This window comes from Sylvia atricapilla, chromosome 8 (assembly GCF_009819655.1).
Source record: "Sylvia atricapilla isolate bSylAtr1 chromosome 8, bSylAtr1.pri, whole genome shotgun sequence".
Lineage (NCBI taxonomy): Eukaryota > Metazoa > Chordata > Aves > Passeriformes > Sylviidae > Sylvia > Sylvia atricapilla.
Window position 1 is genome coordinate 19875394 of NC_089147.1, and position 23687 is coordinate 19899080.

General features: G+C 44.2%; 2 protein-coding genes across 4 annotated transcripts in view; one reads left to right on the plus strand and one right to left on the minus strand.

Annotated features, from left to right (window-relative positions):
• Positions 1-823: 823 nt before the first annotated feature.
• On the minus strand, positions 824-11888 carry NOLC1 (nucleolar and coiled-body phosphoprotein 1). Of its 3 annotated transcripts, none has more exons than XM_066323962.1 (14): positions 11768-11888; positions 11582-11637; positions 11382-11503; positions 10161-10276; positions 9226-9367; positions 8620-8726; positions 7811-7961; positions 7133-7273; positions 6649-6738; positions 5217-5363; positions 4433-4993; positions 3625-3737; positions 3175-3255; positions 824-2939 (listed from the first exon to the last, which is right to left on the minus strand). In XM_066323962.1, exons 1-14 carry the CDS (start codon positions 11876-11878, stop codon positions 2781-2783), a joined length of 2097 nt encoding a protein of 698 aa, XP_066180059.1. In that variant the 5' UTR covers positions 11879-11888; the 3' UTR covers positions 824-2780. The 3 variants fall into 3 exon arrangements, with proteins under 3 accessions (XP_066180059.1, XP_066180056.1, XP_066180058.1); XM_066323959.1 differs by having other exon boundaries at positions 3568-3737; XM_066323961.1 differs by having other exon boundaries at positions 4412-4993.
• Positions 11889-16067: 4179 nt separating this feature from the next.
• Positions 16068-23687, plus strand: part of PIK3AP1 (phosphoinositide-3-kinase adaptor protein 1) — a 36757-nt gene continuing 29137 nt past the window's right edge. Inside the window, exons 1-2 of the mRNA XM_066323963.1 lie at positions 16068-16398; positions 22534-22950. Coding sequence (XP_066180060.1) covers positions 16089-16398; positions 22534-22950 — 727 coding nt within the window. The 5' untranslated portion in view covers positions 16068-16088. The remainder of the gene's footprint in view (positions 16399-22533; positions 22951-23687) is intronic.

Here is a 23687-nt window from a genome sequence, read left to right on the forward strand (position 1 = left end):
GCAGTAAAGCAGAGATGTAGGCTAAGTATGTCTAGCAACTGCAAAATGCTGTGAGAGGACCGGGTTTTCCCAGGAGTGTCAAGCGTGCCACAAGCATGCCAGTCTCACAAAGCATTTCCCACCCCAACACTTGTTGCACTTGCTCAGTCAGGAGCTGATCTCCAGCAAGGCTAATGATTCTTTGCATCCTGTGCCGATATTTTAGACATTACATCTCCTGCAGCATCACATTCAAGATGGAACACTATGGCAGTGTTGGCCACTGAGCAACAGAGTCCAATGCACACAAGAGGATCATCCCACCCTTTCCAGAGAACCATAGTGCAAGGGGTAAAATTGAGCTTTTCAGCACTCAAAGAGCTCGATGAGGCCCTACCTATCAGAGAGTTTCTTCTCCTTGCACAGATAGAGGAAGAAATCTAAGGGGACACACAAATCAGTTATTTTAAAGTTAATCTATAGAAGGTTTTTCAGTTATGCCTATTCTTTCTTCTTCCTCTATGCTGGTGCTTATATGGCTAACTGCCATATAGCTGATTTGGCAGCAGTATTTGAGGAGACCTAATGAGATATTCTGAAGGGAAGGGCAGCCTCAGTTTTTGATACAAGCTTCTAGCATCTTACCCAGATTTCTCAGTCACTCACCAGCCAGCTGCACAGGCCACCTTTCACTTCTGAAGGTCTGTTACACATCCACAATCATGTAAGATGACAAGAAGTAGTTGTAGACAGATATACAGACAGTGCTGTTACCCCCAAGCACTGGTACACTACCTTTTCCCACCCACTATTCCATATCTTTAACTACCAGATCCACTCAGACTACAAAGGCAGCAATCTTTATTTTCTGACACATGAAATTCTCACATTTTATAGGCTTTTTTAAAAACTTCAAAGCGTAAAAGTATTTTAAAGAGTTTCAAATATAAGTTCCTGATAAACAGAAAAAAAGGGCAAATTACAAGACGATGTTCAAATCTCCATGCAGAAAATACTCTTCCCACCTTCCTTTGGCCTCTAACCTTTACTTTCTTGTAATAACCATGGTCTTCTGGGCCCCTCTGCACTGTAGCCTTGAATCCAGGCCTCAGTGATTGTGCAAGCCAGGGGAGAAGTCCTGAAAACTGCTCACTGGAAAAAGTTGCCACTCATGTACATGGGGGTGGTTCATCAAGTCTCATCCAACCCTCAATTAGATGACACTGCTTTGCACACAAACACAGCTTCCTGTAACAAGGCTCTTCTCATTGGCACCCTTTGGGGAGGGAATGGAAACATGGAAATCAGGTCCTGCACTAACTCTCAGTGGCTGGCAGTTTCATCACATGGGGTAAACATATCTCACAGCCCACTACTCCATTTCCCAAACATGCACTACCACTATTTGACTCACATTGGCTTATGGGCCCAACCCTACTGCCCCTCAAACTAGTTAACTTAACCCACCTAACAGAGGGCAAAGTATTTGTGGGCATATTTTCTACCAGATGCAAGCTGCACCTAAGTAAGGAAGCAGTGACACAACTGAGTGCAAGCCCACCTCTCAGTACACCATGATACTGGCAGTTGCTCATGAAATCTCAGTTTGGGCTGCAAGTTTCTCAACTTCTTTGTGGCTCCCCATACTGAACATACACTTGTAGCTGGTACTTTGATTATAGCACCAGGGTTTGCCTCAGTGCTAGGGGGAAATGGGCATTTTACTTCTAAAAAGGGATTTAACAGGTGGAAAACAGCTCAAAGACAAGTGAAATGATTCAACTCCGAAAAGAAATTTAAGGCATTAATGATACATTCATCTTGACTCCTAACAAGCTGCAGCTCACACTGCTGGCAGTAAATGTAAGCTGGCACATTTTATGTTCAGACAGAACAAGGAGTAATGCCACACTGCAGCCAGAGCCTCTGAAATAAAAACACTGCTTATCCACCTCTGCCTTTTGCTAAGAAGCCTCTATCTCCCCAGTCTCCTTCTTCCATCCCACCAAGTGAAACTTCACAGCCCCCATGCAGTCAAGTTTCTGCACAACTTCACTCTCCAGCTACACTAATGGAAGTGTTATCAAGAATGCCACAGCAGTACTACAGACCCTGGTCTTTCTGACAACAGCCCCCACCTTGCAACTGCAATCAATACTGTTATTCAATTACTAAACCATATTTAGAGACTGCTTTTCCAAGTACTTTAGTTAGTGGCCTCCACAGGAGTGCAAGGAAGAGGAAAGTAGGTATTTATTGCAAGGTGAAACCACAAAAAACAGAAAAGAAACCCTGTGATGCTACAAGGGTAAACTTGAAATGTCAGGTGGGGCTGGGGATTACAGCCAGAGTGCTCAAATCAGCTGTTGTTCTTACAGTAACTAGTCAGAAGCAAGTGACAATACTTGCCTTTTTAAAGGTATGAGAGTTAAACTGGCTGAAAAATAAATGGGAGGTTAAAATACAGGGCAATGATTTCTCTTTCTTCTACTAGATGGGCAGGAAACAAAGTAAAAATCACTGCCAGCCTTTTAAAATAAGACTGTAGAAAATATGTCTTTGCGGTCACCCTAGTGGTGCCAACAACACCAGCTTAAGGATGGTTTCAAATTAGGAGACTAAAACAAAATTAGAAATAACACAGGGAAACATCCAACCATTCTCCCACATCTCTACACTGGAGCTGCCTGCCCCACAAGGGGCTAGGGGAGGTAGCATTCCAGGCAGGCTTGACATCCATAATGCCCATATGCCCATCCAAGATGTTCTGGTGAGCAGATGGTTTATGAACTCCAATATTCTCAGTCACTTTCGAACTTGACAGAATTGACTTGGGTTGATATGGTGCCCCCACGGTAGCTGCCTCGTTTTTTCTTTGTTTTCTCATGACGGAAAGATTTGCCTTTAGTGTATTTCAGGATGTTGTTAGCTTTCTCACCCCAGTCACCAGCTGCTCCTTTCTGTGAGGGATGGAGGGGGAGAAAAAGGAATTCGAGTCAGTACCGAAGAGAGTGAAGGCAATGCTTTACACTTCACACCAGTACACTCACACAGGAGCTGGTACCACTCTCCCATGCGCCTCCTGGTGGAAGAAGTTCCCACCAAAACCACTCCCCAGAAGCACACCGAGGCTGCTCTGCAGACATGTACTTGGAGACCAATTGTTACCACTCTGGCACCACCTAGCCCCCCTACCTTTGCTTCAAATGAGTTATCGGCCACACGGGCATCCACCTCAATCTCTTCTTGCCTTACGCGGCGGAATGGAGAGGAGGCCTGTTGAAACAGAAAATGAGATGCAGAAACCACATACAAACACCATGTTCCTTTAGTAACAACCTCCTTCCTTGCCCTGCAAATACAGAACCCTGTTCACATCACCTTAATCTTAGAGTGTTTCTCAGATTCATCATTCTTTCCCTGCTATAGATCAGGCAGCCTCAGGAGTGCTCCTGTGCAAGTATATCCAATCAGCTTTGGCCAGAATAATACGGTTCTCCAGACAAGGTTAAAGTGCTTAAGGAGACAGTAAAAATACAAAGAATCCTGTGGGCCCACCGACCCAGAACAAACCCCAAACCAGCCTACTTGTTCAGAAGGCAGAGATGCCTCTTCAGCCAGGAGCCACAGTCCACCCCCACTCACCCGTTTCACCTTGGGAACAGTGTGTGGTGTTTTGGCTTTGATCTTTGCTTTTTTACTGTGTGGCGTTTCCAGCTCCTGAACATCTTCTCTCTTATGTTTCTTGCCAATTGTGCCTGTTAGAACAGCAGCAGAACTTTAAAGACAGCATTGGGAAAAGCAATAGCTTCTGTTTCTCAGAGAGCAAACCCAATGTTGACATAGGTGTGACAACTGGTGCCTGCATCACCTCACCCAGAAAACAGACTGCTGTACCAGACACTAACAAATTCTGAGTCAGCAAGGACTTCCCCATCCTATCCTAATGGATAATATTTTATGCACTAGGGTAGCTCTATATGAATGATTTTGCATACTTGAGAGAGTTCTGTTGGTCGAAATTTGCCAGATTTTGGATTCATACCATATGCACTTGCACATATCACTAGTGCATCACTAGCTGTTCTCCTCCTGGAGGGTTAAAGATTGAGACTGTATACCAGGGCATTAACTGTGGTGTCCCACTCCACACAGACAAGGTCCTCCAGCAGTCTGCTTTGCTGTCACTAAATCCTGTTCATGCACAGATGGCAACTGGCAACAACTACAGAAACATACTTCACATTACCACAAATTTCACTGCCAGCAGCTATGCAATACAGACAGAAAGATCCCACCAAATTCAAAACTAGCCCTTCCCTCTTACTACTGCACCAATGGCACAATCTATCAACACAGAGAGATTAGAATGAGTATTGTTTCAGAAAGTCTGCCATCCATGCTTAGCTCAGTAACTGCCTGACAGACCCACTTCCCAGACTGTTGCTAATACCTCCGTTGACTTTTCCAGTCTCTTCTTCAGAGCTACTTTCACTGCTACTACTGCTGCCACCAGCTGCCTTAGACTTCATGTTGTTTGCAGCTACTGCAGATGCTTTTGCTTTCTCTGTGGAGGCAGTGGCTTTAGAACCATTCTGCATCCCCTTCACTGCCTTTTTGGGCTTCCCATCCTCTTCACTGGAACTGTCTGATGAGCTGCTGCTACTACTAGAAGCAGCTGCTTTCTTCCCCACAGTTATTTTTGCTGCCCCTGCAGATTTTGAGGCTGGTTTCCCTGCTGGCTTTTCTTCTTCACTGTCTGAGCTATCAGAGTCAGATGTGTCTGCTTTGGGAGCTGCAGTAGAAGTCTTGGACAGTGGCTTAGCCACTTTGCCAGCTGGTTTAGCTGGAGGGCCTTTCTTCTTCTTCTCATCCTCAGAACTGCTGGAGCTGCTATCTGAATCAGAACTACTCTGTGCTTTCTTTGTAGCAGCTGGTGACTTCTTTGCTGCAGGGGTTGCTGCTTTAGCTGTGGGCTTCACAGGAGCTGCTTTCTTGTCAGAACTATCAGAATCTAGAATGGAAAGAAAACGAGCAATCAAGACTAAGCCCCGTTCCTTTAACACAAGGAACATTCAGATTCAGTGTTGATACACAGTATACTTCATCATTTGCTTGAAACAACACTGCAATGGGTATTCCTGTCCAGCCGCACCCTCAGACCCTGCCTAGAAACAGAAAGGTCTGAACAAGAACAACATGCACATAGAAATTCTCCTTCTCTCCCACCCCAATACCTGAGCTGTCTGAGGAAGAACTGGAGTCTTTCTTTGCTTGTCCAGGCTTGACAACTACTTTTGCTGGTTTGGAAGTATTCTTTATCACAGGTTGTTTAGCAGGGGGCTTATTCCCTACTTTCTTTTTATCATCTTCAGAGCTAGAATCTAAAAAAACCAAAAAAATGTTCTTCAAGTTATTAGGCTTCACGTGCCAAGTTACTTTAGTGGTAACATGTAGGTAATTTATGGGTAAATAAAAAGCAAAATGGCTCAAGGCTACGCCACTAGGAACTGGCAAGCATCTGATGAACACTTGAACGGTCAGGGGACAGCATTCATTTTTCCATGCATCCTCTTTGTGGGGAGAAAGTGGAAACAAACAGCTTAAGTTCTTCACTAATGCATGCACAAGGAAATAAATATTTGGAGAATAATGTACAAGAGGTACTGAATAAAGAACTTTAGAGAAAGTACCAGTATCATCAAACTTGGGGAGAAGAAACATTGAAAAAAGAATCTATGTGGTAAGGATAAAAAAAAAACCATACAAAAAATTAAGAGATAAAATTGACAGAGTATACAAAGTGAGGCAGCAACAGCACAGTATCTCATTTTAGCTACTTCCTCTACCAGATGAAAGAGTAGCAGTTTGAAAATCGAGACTCTTAAGTACAAATACACCTTGGCATTGTGCAACATGAATCTGGAATCCTAAACCTGTTCTAATCCAGTATTTCTGAACACTTTAGTAATAGCAATCAAAAATGTGACAATTTTGAGAGAAACTAGGTAACAGACCCAGAAAACACAGAACTGCTGACACTCACTGGAGCGTCACAGAAGCTAGTGCTAGGGCTTGCTGTCTGCAGACAGACTGGCAGCTGCCACTCAGTCCCTGCCATGGCACCTGAGATGCTACAGGAGCATCTTGAACTCACAGGGAAATTGTAGCACATAGGGAACCTACATGGGAAATACCAAATCTCAAACCCTGGTCGACAGGAGAGACAAAGTACACTACTCCCATTTCTAGGGTCACTTTAGGAGAAGGCAGGCATCCTCTAAGTCTATTTTAAACTTCATATATAGTGATTACATTTTTATTTCAGAAACTTCTCCAAACATAATGGAATAACAAACCCCAAAAACCTCAGGACACAGATGCTCTAGAGGAGTTTAGCCATTCAACTTCTGTGAGAAACCAAATCCACAACTGCCTGCCCTCTCCATCCAGCCATATGGGGACTTCTCTGCACTTGCCTATGATTGTCTCATGGTCACACTCCACCCTGAATAGTGGATTGCTGGTCTTCAATTTCACATCTTGCTAGCCATGGAGACTCTGAAGCTTTTAAGCTCATACACTAAGGCTCTTAGATACACCACGGTGAGCAACCTGACCAGTAAAAACATTAACACAAAAGAATCAGAACTTGATTTCTTGAATTACCTGAGTCACTGTCAGAACTGGATTCAGCCTTCTTGCTAGTCACAACTTTCTTCTGGGGGGCAGGGACTGTTTTAGCTACTACTGCTTTGCCTGCAAAAGCAAGTTTAAAAGTAACAGGCCACATCCGCACCAAACCTTTGTCCCAAGATCCAAAACTTAGCAGATGTGAAAAAGCTCCATTCGCAGTACACCAGCCACTCAGCCAGTCCATGGAAGCCATGCAAGAACTTGGCTTATTCCCACTAAACTGGATCCCAATGACTTTTCAAATCAGCATGTGCAAATTCAAACTGACCACAGTTCAGATCCACAAGCTGTACACAGTGCTGTTTGGGATGCCTTCAAATTAACCAGAAGCTTCTAGAAGAGCAAACAGCAACACAGAGCAAAGACAAATGGCTTTTTCAAGGAAGTCAAGACTTTGCAAAAACCTTGCTGGCACAATGAAGTACTTTTCCTGCAGACTCTCCTCCTCACAACGTACCTGCTTCTGCCTTTGAGGGCACCTGCTCTGCCTCATCACTACTGTCTGAAGAGTCACTGCTCTCAGCCTTTTTTGCAGGAGCCTTAGCAAGGCCCTTCTTTGTCTGTGTTCCCTGAGGAGGTGGTACAGCATTGTACGGACCTGTGAAGAGAAACACAGCATTCAGATACCTGCATGATAATGTGAGCAGCACAAGATGTTTGTTGTAGTTAGAATAAAGCACTTCTGCCATTCACTTCCATTTATTCTCTTCCTGTAGCCACAATCCAATACTGTCTTATACTAGCTTATAATTTGAAAGATTATACCCACCCCACTGCTACCTCCTTGTTTCTACTAACTCTCCTCTTGGGGCTCAGCTGACCCAACCATCTCTGCAGAATTTTTCTCTGCCCTTTTAGAAGAACAGGAGCTTGTCAGCAAACTTTTTCAGAAAAAAAAAAAAAAAACCCCAGATATGTAAACTTTTCATTGTTTTCATTTATTGCCTTCTCAAATCTTCTGGTTAGAGTCAGACTGACCTTGGATGATTGTCCCTCTACTCAGACCTGCTCTTTACTGGAATCCTAAAGACATTATGTCACACTGAACAGAAGCCCATTTAGCCCATCATCTGGACTGCAACTGAACAGCCCTGGACACTTCACAAAAAAACCCTATGTAGTATTTTTTACATACCAGACTTTGGCTTTTGTTTTGCAGGTGGCTTTTCATCATCTGAGCTGTCGGATGAGTCCTCACTACTGGAACTTTTCTTGGCACGTTTGGTTTTTCCTGGACATGCTTGAGTGGCTGCAGGTTTTGGCAGAGGTGTTTTCTTAGGAACAGCCTTATAAAAAGAAATGTGCATTAAAAAAGGAAATTGCAGAAGTCTTGTGGAGACAACTGGATGTGGATCTTGTCTAATTCCACAAGTTACTTAAGAGCAAATTCTCAAGACAAAGGGAAAAAGATCAATAGAGATTCTCAAATGCAAATTTTAAGAAACATATGAGCATCATTATCTTTCTAGCTCCTCTGCTATTTTCTGCTCCATGAACCCCTAATGAAAAGCTCCTCTGGACAAAAGGGCAGAGAACTGATCGAAATTTAGCAGCTGCCACATGATTAAAAAGAACTATGATTATTTTTGTGTTGCAAGAAACATTTTTAAACACTTGCTAGTGAAAAACTCAAACTCACAGACAGCTAAACATGAAAGAGTCAGACCAAAGTGACTTTATGTAATGGAGACACAGTATGGTTATGACACAACAAGATGTCTTCCTGGAAAGGAAGGAGCAGCGAAAGCAGTAACGAGATATTAGGGAAAAAAGCAGTACATGGAGAGATGCTAGAACACATAATATCACTGTATGATAGGAAGGAGAAGCAGGTTAAGAGTCATGTCAAGCACAGCATCTGTGTAGTCTGTGCCTGCAAGATGGTAACACCCAATCTTACTAGACCTGTACACTGTTTATGAAGTTTTTCATCGTCTAATTTACCTTTTTTGGTGCAGCCTTTTCCTCATCAGAATCTTCACTGCTGCTGCTGCTACTGCTTGCTGCTTTTCCATTGACAACTTTGGTGGTTGCCTGGGCAGCTTTGCTTCCTTTTGAGAGATGTAAAAAGGGAGATTGCAAAACATGCTATGGTAGATGAGGGATAATCACATTGAGCAGTGAATATCTTAGAGAGAAAAGAACCACAGAAGCCTATAGAGCAGATCAAAGTAGTACTGCAAAACTGTTGCCTTATCCTACTGCAACCTTAGAGAAAGCTTTCTGGAAACTGTGTCTTCTAGCTCATGGGAAGTTCCAAAACTAAAGGCTCAGTAAAGATCTTCCCTTCTTTTTGAGGGGAAGACAATGGTAAAAGCAAAACATAAACAGTTATTCAAACAATGTGGTGCTCAGGACCAGATGTTTTATTTGCATTCTGTTCTACACTTCTATATCAGAACAGATTAGACTAGAGTGCAAATGGCAGTGAAAGCAGATTTTCAGACTGCTGTGTTAATACATACGTCTTTGCATGTAGGTACAGTCCCCAGCACTCCTCCCCTGCTTTTTTGATTTTGCACTTTACTCATGATACACCTTAACAGGTACCTGATTTAGGTGTTGCCGGTTTTGGTGGTTGCTTCTTTGGTGCTTCTTCATCCGAGCTGCTTGAGTCAGAACTAGAACTCTCTGCTTTCTTCTGAGGCTGGATTTTGGTTCCAGCTGGCTTCACCACAGGTTTTGCACCTTTCTAAAGAACAGCAGGAAAATCTGATTAATCCTCAAAGTCATGAAAAGAAGACAAGGCTATTGAGATGGACACGTACAGAGTGTAGAAACAGCTGTCTTTCACGGAGGCCACCATCTAGATTTGAAAACACCGCTCTGCTAAGTGGCCAGGGTTCTGAAAATCCTCGGATAACAGGATTTGCTCTAGAACACTTTGCTCTAGAAATCTCTCAGAAATGCATTGGAAGCCTCCTTTGCACATTAGTCTTCAATTCTGACTGCTCAAAATAGGGCAGCTCTGAGGCTGGCACTTTTCTCTTCCTTCTACAGATCACACTAGCTTGAAGACTGAAAATACTAACTGGGCAACTCTAGCTGCTCTCCTCTAGTGTACAATGTTATCACTCTTCTTCCCCTGACATCATTCTTCCTTGCCCCCACTTGAAGACCACAACTGCAGCAATAAAAAGGAAAGAGAATATTCTCTTTTTACATAAACACACATACATATAAAAAGATCAAACTTATAGCAATTTTAAGTAGATCTTTCTTTGGAAAGGAAGCAAGCCCTGGCAGTCTTAGGATAAAAGCAATGACCAGAACTTGGATACAAAACAAACCGGCTGCAGGATGAAAAACTAATTGTGGCCAATCCAAATGGCGGTACAGAAATGTGTTTTTGCATTGTATCTGCAGCAGCCTGGGCACTTCATAGTTCAGGGCAAGTGAGCCCAACTTCACATGCAATTCTGTTGAATTTGCTATTATTCATCACTGTTAAATGCACATTGAAGATGCTGGAAAGAAAAGCCAACCTTTGCTGGCTTCTCCTCCTCCTCCGAGTCTGAATCATCACTGGAGTCCTCACTGCTGCTCTCTGCCATCTTGGCTGCAGGAACAGCTTTTGCTTTGGGCACAGCTGATGCTTTAGCTGCAAATAACGGACAGCATACAGTGATGACAAGTTAATTCACAATTTTCATGTACCTATATCCTGCACTTGTGGGTATCAGGGCAAAAAATATATTATGGGCATTAAACCATGACTGAAGTTCATAACACTGAGTTTGTTTCTTGAGCAGTGGATGGCAGATTGCTCCAAAATGGGTAATCAAAAACATAAAACCAGTTCTAGGTTTATCTTTGTCACACATAAATTTAAGTGCAGACTTCTACCACCAAAAAGGACAGTCCACAAAGAAAGAGCAACCTCCAAACTGAGATAATATTAGCTGGGTCTGCACACCTTCCAGCTTAAAGAAACCTGCTGAACAAGTACAGACTGGTGTTTGCAAAGAGAGCCACTGCAATGCCATCTTAAGTGTGCAGACACCTAAACGTGTTTTAGCCAAATCTACTTCCTGGTTACTGATTGCTTTTCAATAATGTGGAGCAAAATAAATAGTTTTCTCTCATGTTATTTTTACAGCTGTCCTTACCAAATAAAATCAGATCAAAGTTCAAATTCAGCTTTAAGATGGCTTAAGTTGAAGACATACTTTCTTTCTGTGCCTCTCCCTCTCCTCATTTATTCCTTCCCTCCTACAAATCAACTACTGAACACACAAAATCTTGTGTACACAATCTGTGTACAGTGATTAACAAAGACACAAGAATTGTTGCAGATCAAAAGGAAAAATACAGCTCACCACATGTGAGTGAAGTCAGTGCAGGGATGTATTTTTCGATAGCATTAGTACATGAACTTGAAAGACAAAAGAGTAGCAACCTCACACAAGCAGCCGGTGAATATGGATGCCTGGCATTTCTCTGGAATGGCCAAAGCCTTCTATGGGACACAAACTCTGCTACGCATGAATTATAACAAGATAAAAAGATCACCCTTAACTAAAATGAACGCATCTTTCATGTTATGGGCAAAAGACCTGCTAAAACCAAGATCAGGCAATACAAACCGAATCTCTGACAGCTGCTAAAAGATCTCAAAAGATCTACTGAAGTTGAGCTCTAAATGCACGTGAGAAGCCAATGCCAAACGCAACCCCGGTCTGCACTAGGGCCGCCCACAAACCTACCTGGCTTTTTGGCCGGGGGTTTCTCATCCTCCTCGCTGGAGCTGTCGCTGCTGCTGGCGGAGGGCTTCCTCTTCGCCTGGGCGCCGTTCGGGACCAGCTTTCTCTTCTTGGCCGCTGGAGACCTGCGGGCAGAAAGGCTGAGCGGGGCCCTGCGGGGCGCGGGCCGGGCAGAGGGGCACCCGCATCCCGAGGGGACTTACTGCAGCCAGTAGGTGAAGATGTCCAGGAGGGAGGCCGCGTTGGGGTCTTGCTCCTTCTAAAGCGAGAGAGGTCGCGTCAGCCAGTATCACTCAATGGGTCGGTCAATGAGCCCGAGCGCCCGCTCCCCCCTCCCCGCCGCTCCCCGCTGCCCCCTCCCCGCTCCCCGCTCCCCGCCCCCCGCTCACCGCCGCCGCCTCCCTAGCGAAGGCGCGCGCGGCGTTCTGGCAGCCGCTCTCGCGCAGGAACGCGAGCACATGGGGGAACAGGTCGCTGGGCACGGGACGCCGCTCCGCCATGATGCTCACACCGACACGTGCCGCGCGCGCATGCGCCAACGCCTGCGTGCATACGTGCGTGCGTGCGTGCGTGCGTGCGTGCGTCCGGCGACCCGCCCCTACCGCTGTCGCGTTGTCCGCGCTGCGCTGCTTTGGGGCTCGGTGGCGGCGCGGACAGGCCACCGCAGGGGGACGCTCCTGTCCTGAGGGGATGGGGAAGGGCCCCCTCAGTGTTGGTGCCTGCGGCAAGGCAACTGCGCGCAGTGCCGAACGGCTGCCTGTGGTGCAAAGGCAGTAGAGGGGCTTTCCAGCCTCGGGCGTGCCCACTCGACTCTGGAAGCGGGAGGACTTAAATATAAGTCCACTTAAAGCCTCGCCAGCTTACTCCTTCTTGTTATCCGTTTGAAATCACTGAAAGGAGAGTGCCGGGGAGCAGGAGTGAGGAGCTGGGGGAATGGTGGAGAGCAGGAGTTAGGTTGCTCTCGGGAGGAGAACAAGCTGTGGGCAGCCTCAGTGCGGCAGAGCCCCGCACGGCTGGACGCGGCAGGCGCAGAGCTACGTGCTGCCAACAGGATTCACCGGTAGTCTCAGGAAAGATCAGCTGTGAAGTAGCTGAACCCGTACAAGAACGTGCTGAATACTCATACTAAATCCATGCAGGAACAAAGGGAGTTGGTAAAAGTAACATCATGATCCTAAAGCAGCAACCTATAAGAGAAAGACAGAAAAGGAATTTGAGACAAGTATCTACAATATAGGCTGGAAGGGCTTCAAGCCTGGAGGTAGAGTATGAAACAGGTATGGCTCAAGTAAGTGCTAAAGACCTGGACCTGACCTTAAATGGAGCTTCTGGACCTATGGAAAAGGGTGGATGTGGAAGCCCCAGATGAGGCTGAGCAGGACATGCTTAGCATGTTAGTGTACTCAGAACCCTGATAAAGCTGAGATTTCATTCACCTCTTGTATATTGCTGTGGCTTTAGTTACTTTTCCAGGGAAGTTTTTTTTCTTGTAAAACGGAAGGTTTGCTCTGTTGGATGTAGCTCTCTATTCCTGCCTTTGTGATGAATGGTGCTTTTCTTGATTTCCTTAAATAGAGTGTACTATGAAGCTTGCTGAGGGCTAGTGAAGAAGATTCCTGTACTTAAAGTCTAGATTTAGGGCTGCCAGGGTAAAAAAAACAAACAGTGGTAGGTAGGCAGTGTTTTGATTTTCCGATTTCCTCTTCCTAGCCCTCTGCACTTACCTCTTTCCAAATATTGCTGTTGTGTGCTGTGCGGGTGTTCTGTGCCCTGGTGCCTCATGAACACACACAGCTGGGTGGGCTCTGTTCTCAGCAAAGCATGGCTGTTGCTGTTGGTGTTTCTGGAGGGCTCCATGTTCACACTCACGGGGAAGTAGAAGTCAACTCTTTTGATATTTTGTTCTGTAAGATTCTGTCATTTTGTACAGTTGCTGTAGCCTGTGTAGCAGGAAAGGGATGTTCAGCTAAAGCTTGCTTAGATATGTTTACTTGGTTTTGACATGTCCTATCCCTTTTATGTATGGAATAACATGGGGCTGTGTTGCAGAAAGGAAACGGTTTTCAGGAACTAATATTTCTTAGTTTTTGTAGTTTCCCTCTACAGTAACCTGCAGCTTGCAAGCTTCATCTGCAAAGCTCAGCAAACTTTTGTGCTTTTGCCTTCATTGGAAAGGAGAAGATGCAGCTTTTGCTGATAAACTATTGTTACTTTAAGCCTTGCTGTGTGAAGTAACGGCTGTGAGGAACTAGGGAAATTACTGACTGTGTTTGCTTTGCTGGCTCACTTTGCTTCTCCTCTGGTTAATAAGTATCTCCCTCTCCTGCCTGGCCTTTGCTAGTTAGGTCTGTTCCCTGTGCTGTGTGGCAGCTTCTCTTCAAAGGTGTGTGGCTCTCTATGTGTGTTCCCCTGTGTTGTGCCTGCAGCTGTCCAGATGACCTGACAGGGAAGACTGCTTTGTCCTTGTGTTCCCCAAGGCAGTAGTGGGAGATCCCGGGATCTAAAGAGCAAGAAAATACAACTGATTTATGTTAGTGCTTCCTTTGTTCCTCTCACCTACTCCTCATAAGTCTTTTCAGTCCTCCCTTTGGCTGCCATATATCCCTTTTGTTAGGGCTGCAGGGAGAGCTGTGCATGGGATGTTTTTAATTACACAGTGACTAAATTGCCCCCAGCACTCGAGGGGAGGTGCCCCCAGTGCAGAGCAGAGTGGGACAGTCCCCTCCTTTGCCTGGCTGGTGGTGCTGTCCCTGATGTCCCTGATGCTGTTGCGCTCCTGGCTGCCAGGGCACTGCTGGCTCATGTTTGACTTGCCATGGACCAGGACTCACAGGTCTGTTTCTGCAGCACTGCTTTCTAGCCCCTCATTTCCCAGCTCATCTCAGAAGAAGAGGACACTTCCATGAGAGGCGTCTGGCCTTTCCACTCTTTTCATGACCAAGAAAAAGTGAAGAGAGATAGCATGGGTATTCAAACACTTAATTCTTTACTTGTTACTGCTTGTAAGCAAAAAAAGCATTGGCTCCAGAAAGAGCAATCTAGTCCTTTTCTTTGTACAGGGATAAGACAGACCCTTGAGAATAATGCTACAAATGCAGTTGTGTTCGTATGCTGCAGGGAACTGAAGTGAGGAAAGACTTCTACAGTCAATTTTGGGCCAAGATAGAATGAAATGCTCCCTCTATATTTTTTTTTTTAATTTCTTTAGGAGATTTGTAAGAGTTTTTTAGCCTTCCTGCAGTTCTAGAGTGTGAAGGGGCTTTTGCCTCAATTTGTCATCTGAGTTTTTAGTTGGAGGTTGCTGATACAACACACTAGCAGTTATTTTACTTAAGCCTTTTTGTGGAGGCACATTAATTTCACTTTAGAGACTTGGGAAGTTTAAATGTTAAAGAGGTTTCCTGTGGGCTTTGCATTGATTAAATAAAATGCAGAGTATCCTAAGTGACTTGGAGAAACTCTGTGGGTTCTGTGGATGCTGACTCTGCTAACCCTTTCTATGATACTTCAAGGCTTTAAAGAGAGAGAATTTAAAAATTCATTTCATAAAAGCATGTTGAAATTCTCATTTAACATCAGAGAGCTGATAACTGTTATTAACTTTTTATGCTGGAAGTTAGAAGATGCACAGCTTAACAAGGGAAATAATGTGGAACAGTCATGAAGTCATACATATAGTTATCCATCTGTTCTAATAGTTCTTAATATATACTTGCTGCTCCATAATAGTAAAATAATTGGCTTAGATACTCTAGTTTCCAACTAGTTAACTTTTGTCTTTCATGTAAGTCCCAAGCTGGTTCTGCATTTGCACACTTGTCCACTGCCCGTGTGTTCTTTATCCTAGTGTGTATTTTTGGGATGGTTCAGAGGGGAAAGTTACGGTTTCTTCTTTGCATGCCTGGAGTTACTCATAAGGCTCTATCATCAGGAAGTGCTTTTTGTCCTAGTACTTCCCTGTTGAGAGAACAAACGCTTTGGTTTTGGAAGACAGACAGTGGCACACATTTTCTAAGCTTAAAGTAGGTTTTGAGTAAAAAAAGATTTGGAGGTAAAATGTTTGAGCAGATTCTAAGATCAGAGTTGATTAGTGGAAATCAGTTGGTTCCTTTGTGCTTGTAACCACCTCTGTTCTAACATTAGCAGTGACATTAAACTGCATACAGAATGTCCACTGACTGCTTGGGAATGACTGCCTTGACTGGGAAGCCAGATTGTAAGGGATCTATCTGCTTTTGCTGTGCTGAAGTGCATCAATGAAAGATCTCAGCGGTACAAGTGTTTTTTCTAAGCTTGCAAAAGAATAGGCTGAATAATTTAGGCAGAATCTGTTACTTTGTCTTCAGTGGCAAAATTAGCAAATTGAGTCCCACTCTCTGAACAATAACAGTGTCCTGCTGCTGCTTATTGTCTCTACTCAAACATGAGCACAGTCTTAGAAAAACTGGTAAATCTCATTTGAAAGACAGCATCTTCTAGATGAAAACACAGAACATCAACCTACTTCATTCTGTAGGGAATAACTTGGCTTCCTCCTGGAGTTTTCCTTGCTCGTAGAAGACATGTCAAAACCTAAGGTAGGGATGAGTATAAAGCAGGTATCGCTTGTTCTTTTAACAACTGTTGCTCCAGGTTTCTCGAGTCCACTGTAACACTGTAACACAACTTTTCCGCGTTGTAGCGCTGTTTCCTCGGCCACCTGTGGCATGTATGGTTGGAGCCAGCGGGAAAAGGCAGTTTCCCTCCTCAGGGAAGAGTCCCGCCGAGTACCGGGAGGGCGACGCACGGCCGGGCGGGAGCAGCCCCGTGCCCGGCTCTGCAGGGGGCGCCGCGGGCGGGAGGCGGAGCCGGGAGGAGCCCGGTGCCGTGTCCTGTGCCGTGTCCTGTGCCGTGTCCTGTGCCGTGTCCGGTGCCGTGGGCGAGGGAGCGGCCGCGGGGGATGCACCACGTTGCTGCGCCGCCGACGTGAGGGAAGGGGAGCGGCCCCTTCCCCGCCAGCCCCGGACCATGGCGGCTCCCGGTAGGTGCCGCGGCTTTCGTCCCGGGACCCGCGGGGAAGCGGCGGGGCTTCTCCGCTCGGCCGTGCTGCGCGGCGGCGCCGCTGTGCTCCGGGGGCCGGGCGCTCCGCAGCTGCCCTCGCCGAGGCGGCGGCCAGCGGAGCGTGGCGGAGCCCTGCCCGCTCCCCCGCGGGGCGGTGCCGCTGCGCGGCTCTGCGCGCCCCTGGCGCTCCGCTGCTGGGGAAAGGGGGCTCCGCTCTCCGAGGTCAGGGAACCCTGGCGCTCTTCAGAGCAGCTCTATCAGGCTCCTTTGCTCGTAGCCGGGCTACAGCGCTTTCCAGGTCTTTACTTGTCTGGAGTTCAGGACAGCTGCTGGCAGAGCTTTCCTCTGTATTAAGTGCATTTCGGCTTGGCAGATCAGCGAACTCTGAGGGAGGGTGTTCTGTAATTTGCCCCTGCCCGCCTTTATCACTTGCATGTTTTTCTGTGATGTTTTATAGAGAAGTCAGTTTTTCCTAAATACGGCTTTATCCTTCAGCATCACTTCCTTTTGGTGGTATGACTTGGTGCCCCTTCTCACCGTGGCACAGGATCACAAGCTAAACTTGTTTGCTGTAATTGAAAATGTTTTGGCTAACTGTTTATAAAGGTAAGACTACCTAGAACAGAGCTGCAAACTCAAGGGGAGAATGGTTTAGCCTTTATTGTGTAAGTCTTGCTAATGCCCAGTTTGCAAGTTCCTCTCCTTGCAGCGAAGCATATGGGTTTTATCTAAAAAAGGAAAAAACGTGCCACTCTCAGGGTGTGAAGTAACATTTGAGTTTCATTGACGCATATCTCCTTGTGAGGTAAAAATAAGCTAAACGGAGACCTCAGGAGACTTGTGGGCAAAACTACTTTTCTCCTTGTAAACAGAAGGTGATTTCAGAGACCCTTAAAAATAGAACAACTTTAGATTAACATATCGTAATGCAAATCACTTGTTCCTCTCTGAAGTTTGGTTTGCAGAAATTTTATCTGGTTTGATTCTATTTCCTCTTGCTTGTTTGCAGCATTTTATTTAAAGTGAAGATTTTCTATTCCAGTTGAGGTAAGAAGTCTCACTAGGATGTTAATAATTATTGCATGTGATCACTATTACTGTGCTTTCCATGCATGCAGAGAATGCATTTATTTCATCAGACATCACTTAAATACACACACTTCACATACTGAAATGTGGAAGGTGCTGAGGAGTTCTCTTAATGGTCCACTAGCAATTTTTATCACCTCCTGGGAGTGCTCTCTCTTCAGAATTTGAATATTAAGACGCTTGAGTTGTGTTTCCTTTATACCACAGACAATTATCTTCCATGAAGAGTGAATTTCCATCCTTCAAGGATTGTTAGTTTGGACAGCAGTATTTCTGTATCCTCCATACTCATGAATTACAAAACACACTGGAACAGATTGCATAATGCCTTTCTTATGTAGTCAGAATTGGAGATGGATTTTTTTCCTAGCACATGAAAATAAATTGTTTGCCACTGCTTATGACCCTCTGAGTTGGAGTGAATAATTTAGTCTCAGTTTTTTACATGATCTGTGGACAATGAGAAATCATGATCTACTTATGAGAGGCACGTGAAAGATGACACAGAAAAGTTGTGTGTTACTACAAGCCCTGAATATTCTTTATGGGGCCCACAAGTACAATGGAAAACTTTATGATCTGTAAATTGAAAAATGGTCAAACCTTTTGGCTTATGGAATGAAATAATAGATAACAACACTTGATAATGTAAGGTGTAGTGTTACCCTGAGCTGATATGCCAGCTTCCCAGAGTATTGTTTAGTTATTTCAGTGGTGATCACAACCTTATGATATGGCATGAACGACTACTGCATGTTTGGGCTGAACCTGAGGATCATCACCTTACTGCTTGCAGATATAGTTTGGAGGTGAGCCTGATTTGCTTGCCTCTCAAAGACAGACTGTGAAGATATGACATGGTCTTGTATGCTTCTATTATCTTGCCATGAGGGTATGTGATTTTTACTGAATTGTTTCATCCTCTTCCATTCTGTGTGCAGTTTGTAAGCTAGGGAAAGCTTTGTGTCATGTTTGTGCTGTTCAGTTTGTGGGGCTTGCCTTCAATTATAGGTCTTGGGCATTTCTATGGTTCTGGTTTGTAATCTTATCAGTCTGTGATCGTTGCTATATACTGAAGTGTGCAGCTAAACACTGAAGGGGCAGTTACAGCTGGAAAGCAATCCAAAAGTTGTGGTTTATCATTGCAAACTGCAACAGAACTGCACCTTCGTGATCTATGAAATAAATGAACATGCTCTGCAGTATTGTTAATAGTGCTGACATTTTGTAAACAGAGGCAAAAGTATTTTTAATACTCTAAGCTTAGGACTCCATTAACAAAAAAATTTAAAATTTAAACTAGATCTCACACTTGAGAGTGTGAAAAGATAGACTTGTACCAGCCAACCATTTTTCTTCATCCTTGCTATTGTATATTGTGTTCATACATTTCTTCCTTTAATTGAAAACTTTTCCAAAAGCAGCATGTCAAAAGCGTTATTAAACCATCCATCTAAGGGCAGGATTTATGAAAATAAAATGTTTGGTGTTTAGCAAAGGATTTCCCTATATGTCTACAATTGGCAAAGTATACATTATGTTTTGAACTGTGCTCTGTAAGTTTTTCTGATGTTTGAAGAATTGTGAAAAGCTTCCCTGGTATGTTCTGTATTCTTATGACACCGTTCCCTGATAACTGGACAGTAGTTAGTGCTGCAAAGGCAGCTATTTGGTTAGACAAATAGCATGATCCAGGAAAGAGAGTCCTGTGTCATGCTTTTAAAGGAGAATGTTGCAATTGAAATTATTTCTAGATTTTTTTTTTTTTAAACAGTCCCAATGCTGACTTAAGCTTATTTAGCTCTGCAAGACCCACTTCCAGTATTTTTGCTTATGAACATCAAGCATTACTTTGGCTCTACAAGTGGAGTCAGCAATTTTTTCTCAGTTCTCGTTTTAGGAGCATTGTTCCTCAGTTTATTGTGCATGTATAAAAGGCTGTAGGAACTCAGGTAAGAAGGCCTGAGGAGAGGTGGTGCAGCTCTGTTAAGGGGAATTATGCTCCTGTAGAATAGTGCTAGCTAGGAAATCAATACCTTTCCTAAACACCAGAGGAGGTTTCTTCCTGCTGGATGCAAAGGTCGGAGTGCTCTGGCAGGGAATTTGCAGTGAGTCTGTCAAGTTTGCACCCTTTATCTGCATAATGGAAAAGGGAGGGATTCTTGGATACTTTGTGCCCCTGCAGTGGCACGTTTGAAAGTCAATGGCTCTTCCACTCTGTCTCCAAGCACAGCTGCTTACTTTCATTGAAAGCCTGGAGGAGGGCAGGCTCACAAGTAGAGTGTGGAAGCTATGTGCTTCCTAGAAGTGAATGAGAAGATGAGTTGTTCCATTTTACAGAATGTTTAAGTGTCCAACAGGCCACTACTAATTTTTCCAGAGACCAGAGGTGGGGCAGCTGCCACAGAGTGTCAGAGTAGGGCTTTAAGAGCTTTGGGCACAGCTCAGAGAGTCATTGTGTAGTCTCCCCATCTGTTGTAAGTCAGGGTCAGCTGGCCATGGTGCAATGCGTGGGCCCCATTCTCAGTAGACAGTTGTGCTGAACTTTCCCACTGTACTGCATGTAAATCAGCCCAGGGCAGTGGAAGCAGAAGTCTGTGGTACATCTCGCTTTCTAGAACAAAACTTGAGTTCTGCTTGCTTTTCATGGTTTTGCTCATGTAATTCTGTTGTCTTTGCCAGATGATGTTCAGCCACCATCAGTGATATTTTGTCAATGGTGGTGTGCTCACTGGTGTTAAAGCCATCTTTTTTCACGGCAGTTCTGCACTCTTAGCTTAAAGGTCCCAAGATTTTGAGTCCTGAGGACTCTGCTTTATGATTTTGCTGGATCCTCTTCTTTGGGAATGCTGTCTCATACGAGCCTCCATCTGTGGTTCAGGAGCTGTATCCACTCACAAACATGCAGCTATCCTAGTGAACATATCAGCACTGCACTTTCCATGTTCTCAGTAGCTGGGATATCATCCTTTCACTGCTAGAGACTTCCTTATTTATGCAGGTAATCGTAACATTATTGGTCAAGCACTGAGCACATCTCCATTCTTATCAATTGTATCACTTCTGCTGAACTGTAGGAGAAGGGAATACAAGTGACCTTGCCCCTGATAAGTAGCAGCTGTGTTAATTACCCAATATAGCTTCACCCCGTGAGTCACAGCTATATCCAGTAAAGATAAGTGTGATAAAAGGAAGTGGGTTAGCTGCTGAGGGGAGTCATGAAGGAAGAGAAGCCTTGAGGAAGAGGGAATGAGAGAATCATGAATAAAGATCCTGGGGAGAGAGAATCACTGCTGTGGGGTCAGTCTGGGTCTGCAGTTGGAACTTGCAGTCACAGTCTAGCCAGGTAAAAGCCTGCATTCAGAGTCTACGAACTAATGTATGCAGTCAGAGTTTAGCAGGAAATAACCAGCAGTCAGAGGCTGCAAGGGAAACCTACAGCAGGAGCTTGCTGCAGCCAGAGTCAGTGAATCGTTGGAGTCAGGATGGCTGAGCTGTAAAGAGGAATAAACCAGGACCCTTTTCATGCTGTGATCAACAAGAAGTCTGTGTCTCCGGTCATTTCTGCCCCTTTAACATGAGGACTGCTGCAACACTGAATTACAGTTCAAAGCTGTATTTAATTTAGGGCTGGGGTCTCTCAGCCTAGAGGTTGTTTCAACCTTAATTTCTTAATGAAGGTTCTGAGGAAGGTGATAGAATAAAGTCTTTGGAGGCTGTGAAATTTTGGTTGACTTTTTCTAAGGTGACTGCAAAACTGTAATCTTCAATTCTGGCAAATTCACTCTGCAGATCCTCTTTTTGGCTGCCAAATTTTAGGCATTGCTTTAATGGGAAAAATTTACCTTTGCTTGCTTCATGATGGAGATGGGTCGAAAATGTTGACATTTCTAAAGAGTCAAACTGGAATTAGATGACAATTTGTTAACAAGATTTTAAATGCTCAGCTCTGAAATTTACTAGGGACCTGAGCTGTAAACCTCAATTTTGAATAAGCTTCTTCACAAGTAAATGGAAAAATTAAATTTAGACTTAAAAGTTTCCTTGAGATTGGTGGGAGAGCACTGCATCGTGTCACACGGGTTCAATTTGCATCTACTTTTAGCAAGCTGTTAACATTTTTAAGTGCTTTTGTGCCAGAGCACTGACATGCATGAGTCTGTAGGTAGAAGTTGTCTCTAGAGAATTACGGAAGAAATAAACTTTGGTGAGCATATTTTGGGCTGTCTTATGGCTGGCACTATTGCATTAGTTCTTTCCCTCTGAGGAGAGTGTCATTCCAAAAGTTGTTGGGAAAACTTTTTATGACAGTTTTGAGGAAGGACTCCTAACATGGCCTTGCAAAATGTCTGAAGCCTGAATGACAGAGTGGCTGTGGTGCAAGTGCTGGGGCTCACGTTCCCTTAGTTGCATGCATACTTTGTAGGCAGTTTGCTTTCTGCTAATGAGAGCAAATACCTAACACCACGGGGGCCATAGTGACTTCCTGTAAGCGTTGTGTGACCTCATTTAAATAAAGGACTTTGTTATTTTAGGTGCGCTGTTCGATGTATGCAGTTGTGTTGCAGAGACCCTATAATTGCCTGAAATTATTTTAACTTTTCATGTGAGAGTGAACACCCCATTTCAAGCTAGTTTGTTTTGAAGGTCTGGTTTTTGTGGCTTTTTTTTTTCCCCATGTCAAAATGCTTTAAATCTGTAAATCTCTGTGTGTAGTTTATTTATCTTGAAACTATGAAGGAAATGCTCTTCTTTATAGGAAGAGCATTTTAATTTTTTCATTTTTAAGAATGAAAAAACTACTTAAATTTAGTGGAGTAGCTGTAGGTAGGAGTTCATTCACCCTTAGAACTGCTTTGTGGCTGTGAACACCTCATTTTGGATTGAACTACTGTTCTTTCGAAATGCTTTGTAGTTTCTGACAGGAATTAGAGACAGTGCTGTGGGAGTTTTTGTTGCAAAGCTGTGGGCTAGTTCACAGTTTGAATTTAATCCTTTTTCCTGTGATCATCTTGCACCTGTACAGGAGCCCCTGGAGAATATGACGTGCTGATTGTGTATGCAAGTGACGCTGCTGAATGGTGTCAGTACCTCCAGAACCTCTTCCTCTTTACTTGGCATGTGCGAAGGCATCGGATTCTGAGCTACCAGCTGGAAGACGACTCTGCCATCTCCCATCAGGAGCTGGACCTGTTCAGCAGAAGTCGGAGTATCATCCTTTTGCTTTCTGCTGAGCTAGTGCAGAGTTTTTACGTTCCTCACATCCTGCAGACCCTTCAGGAAGCTTTATGGCCCCCGTCCAAAGTAGTCAAGCTGTTCTGTGGTGTTACGGACTGTGACGACTATGTGACCTTCTTCAAGGACTGGTCTCAGTGGCAAGAACTCACAAATGACGATGAGCCTGATGCTTACCTTGCAGCTGTTGAGAAGGCCATTTCAGAAGGTAAGACCATAGCTAGGAGCTGGGCTTTCTGGTTGGAGGAGGGAGGTGCATGGTATTGTTTATTCTTATTTTAACCCTGGTAATGTGGTTTACTTAATGAGCAAACGAAAGCAAATTGTCCAACCCCTGTAAACTAGAAAGTTATGCAAGCAAATTTTTCTGTGCCTGGTCAGTTGTTTGCTAATTCAGGGGAAACTACGAGCAACTCACAGAGAGCTTCTGAATTTGAGGTTGTCTTGGGTGCCTGCTTTTGAAGCAAATTGAAAATGAAAACTTTCTGTATTTAAAATTCTGCCTGTAAATATTGTACTCTGCAGTTTATTGAACCCAATCAATGGAAAAATTGTCATTTATTTAGTTTAAGGAAAAGAATTTTCTTTTCCTTCAGGCTTGTTTCTGTCATATCAGAACCAAAATCAAGTCTCTTGTGTATTCTCTAGCACTGGGCCTAAAATAAAAGATGTAACCATACTGGCAACAGATCACTTTGTTACTTATGCTGAAAAAGCAGAGATTAATTAAAGAATTGCACTGATGGCCTTAAAAATAGCCCAACCAGTCTGAAAGTGATCATCTTGTAACTAGTGCAGAGAACTTACTAGCAGAGAAGTATTAAGAGCTGGATACTGCACAAGCCCAGTGTACTGAGTTTTAATTGATTCCAAACTTTCCTAAACTCTAAAAGAGTGTGTAGAATTCCTTTCTCATGGTTTCTGTTGAAATGAAGGTAGAGAGCT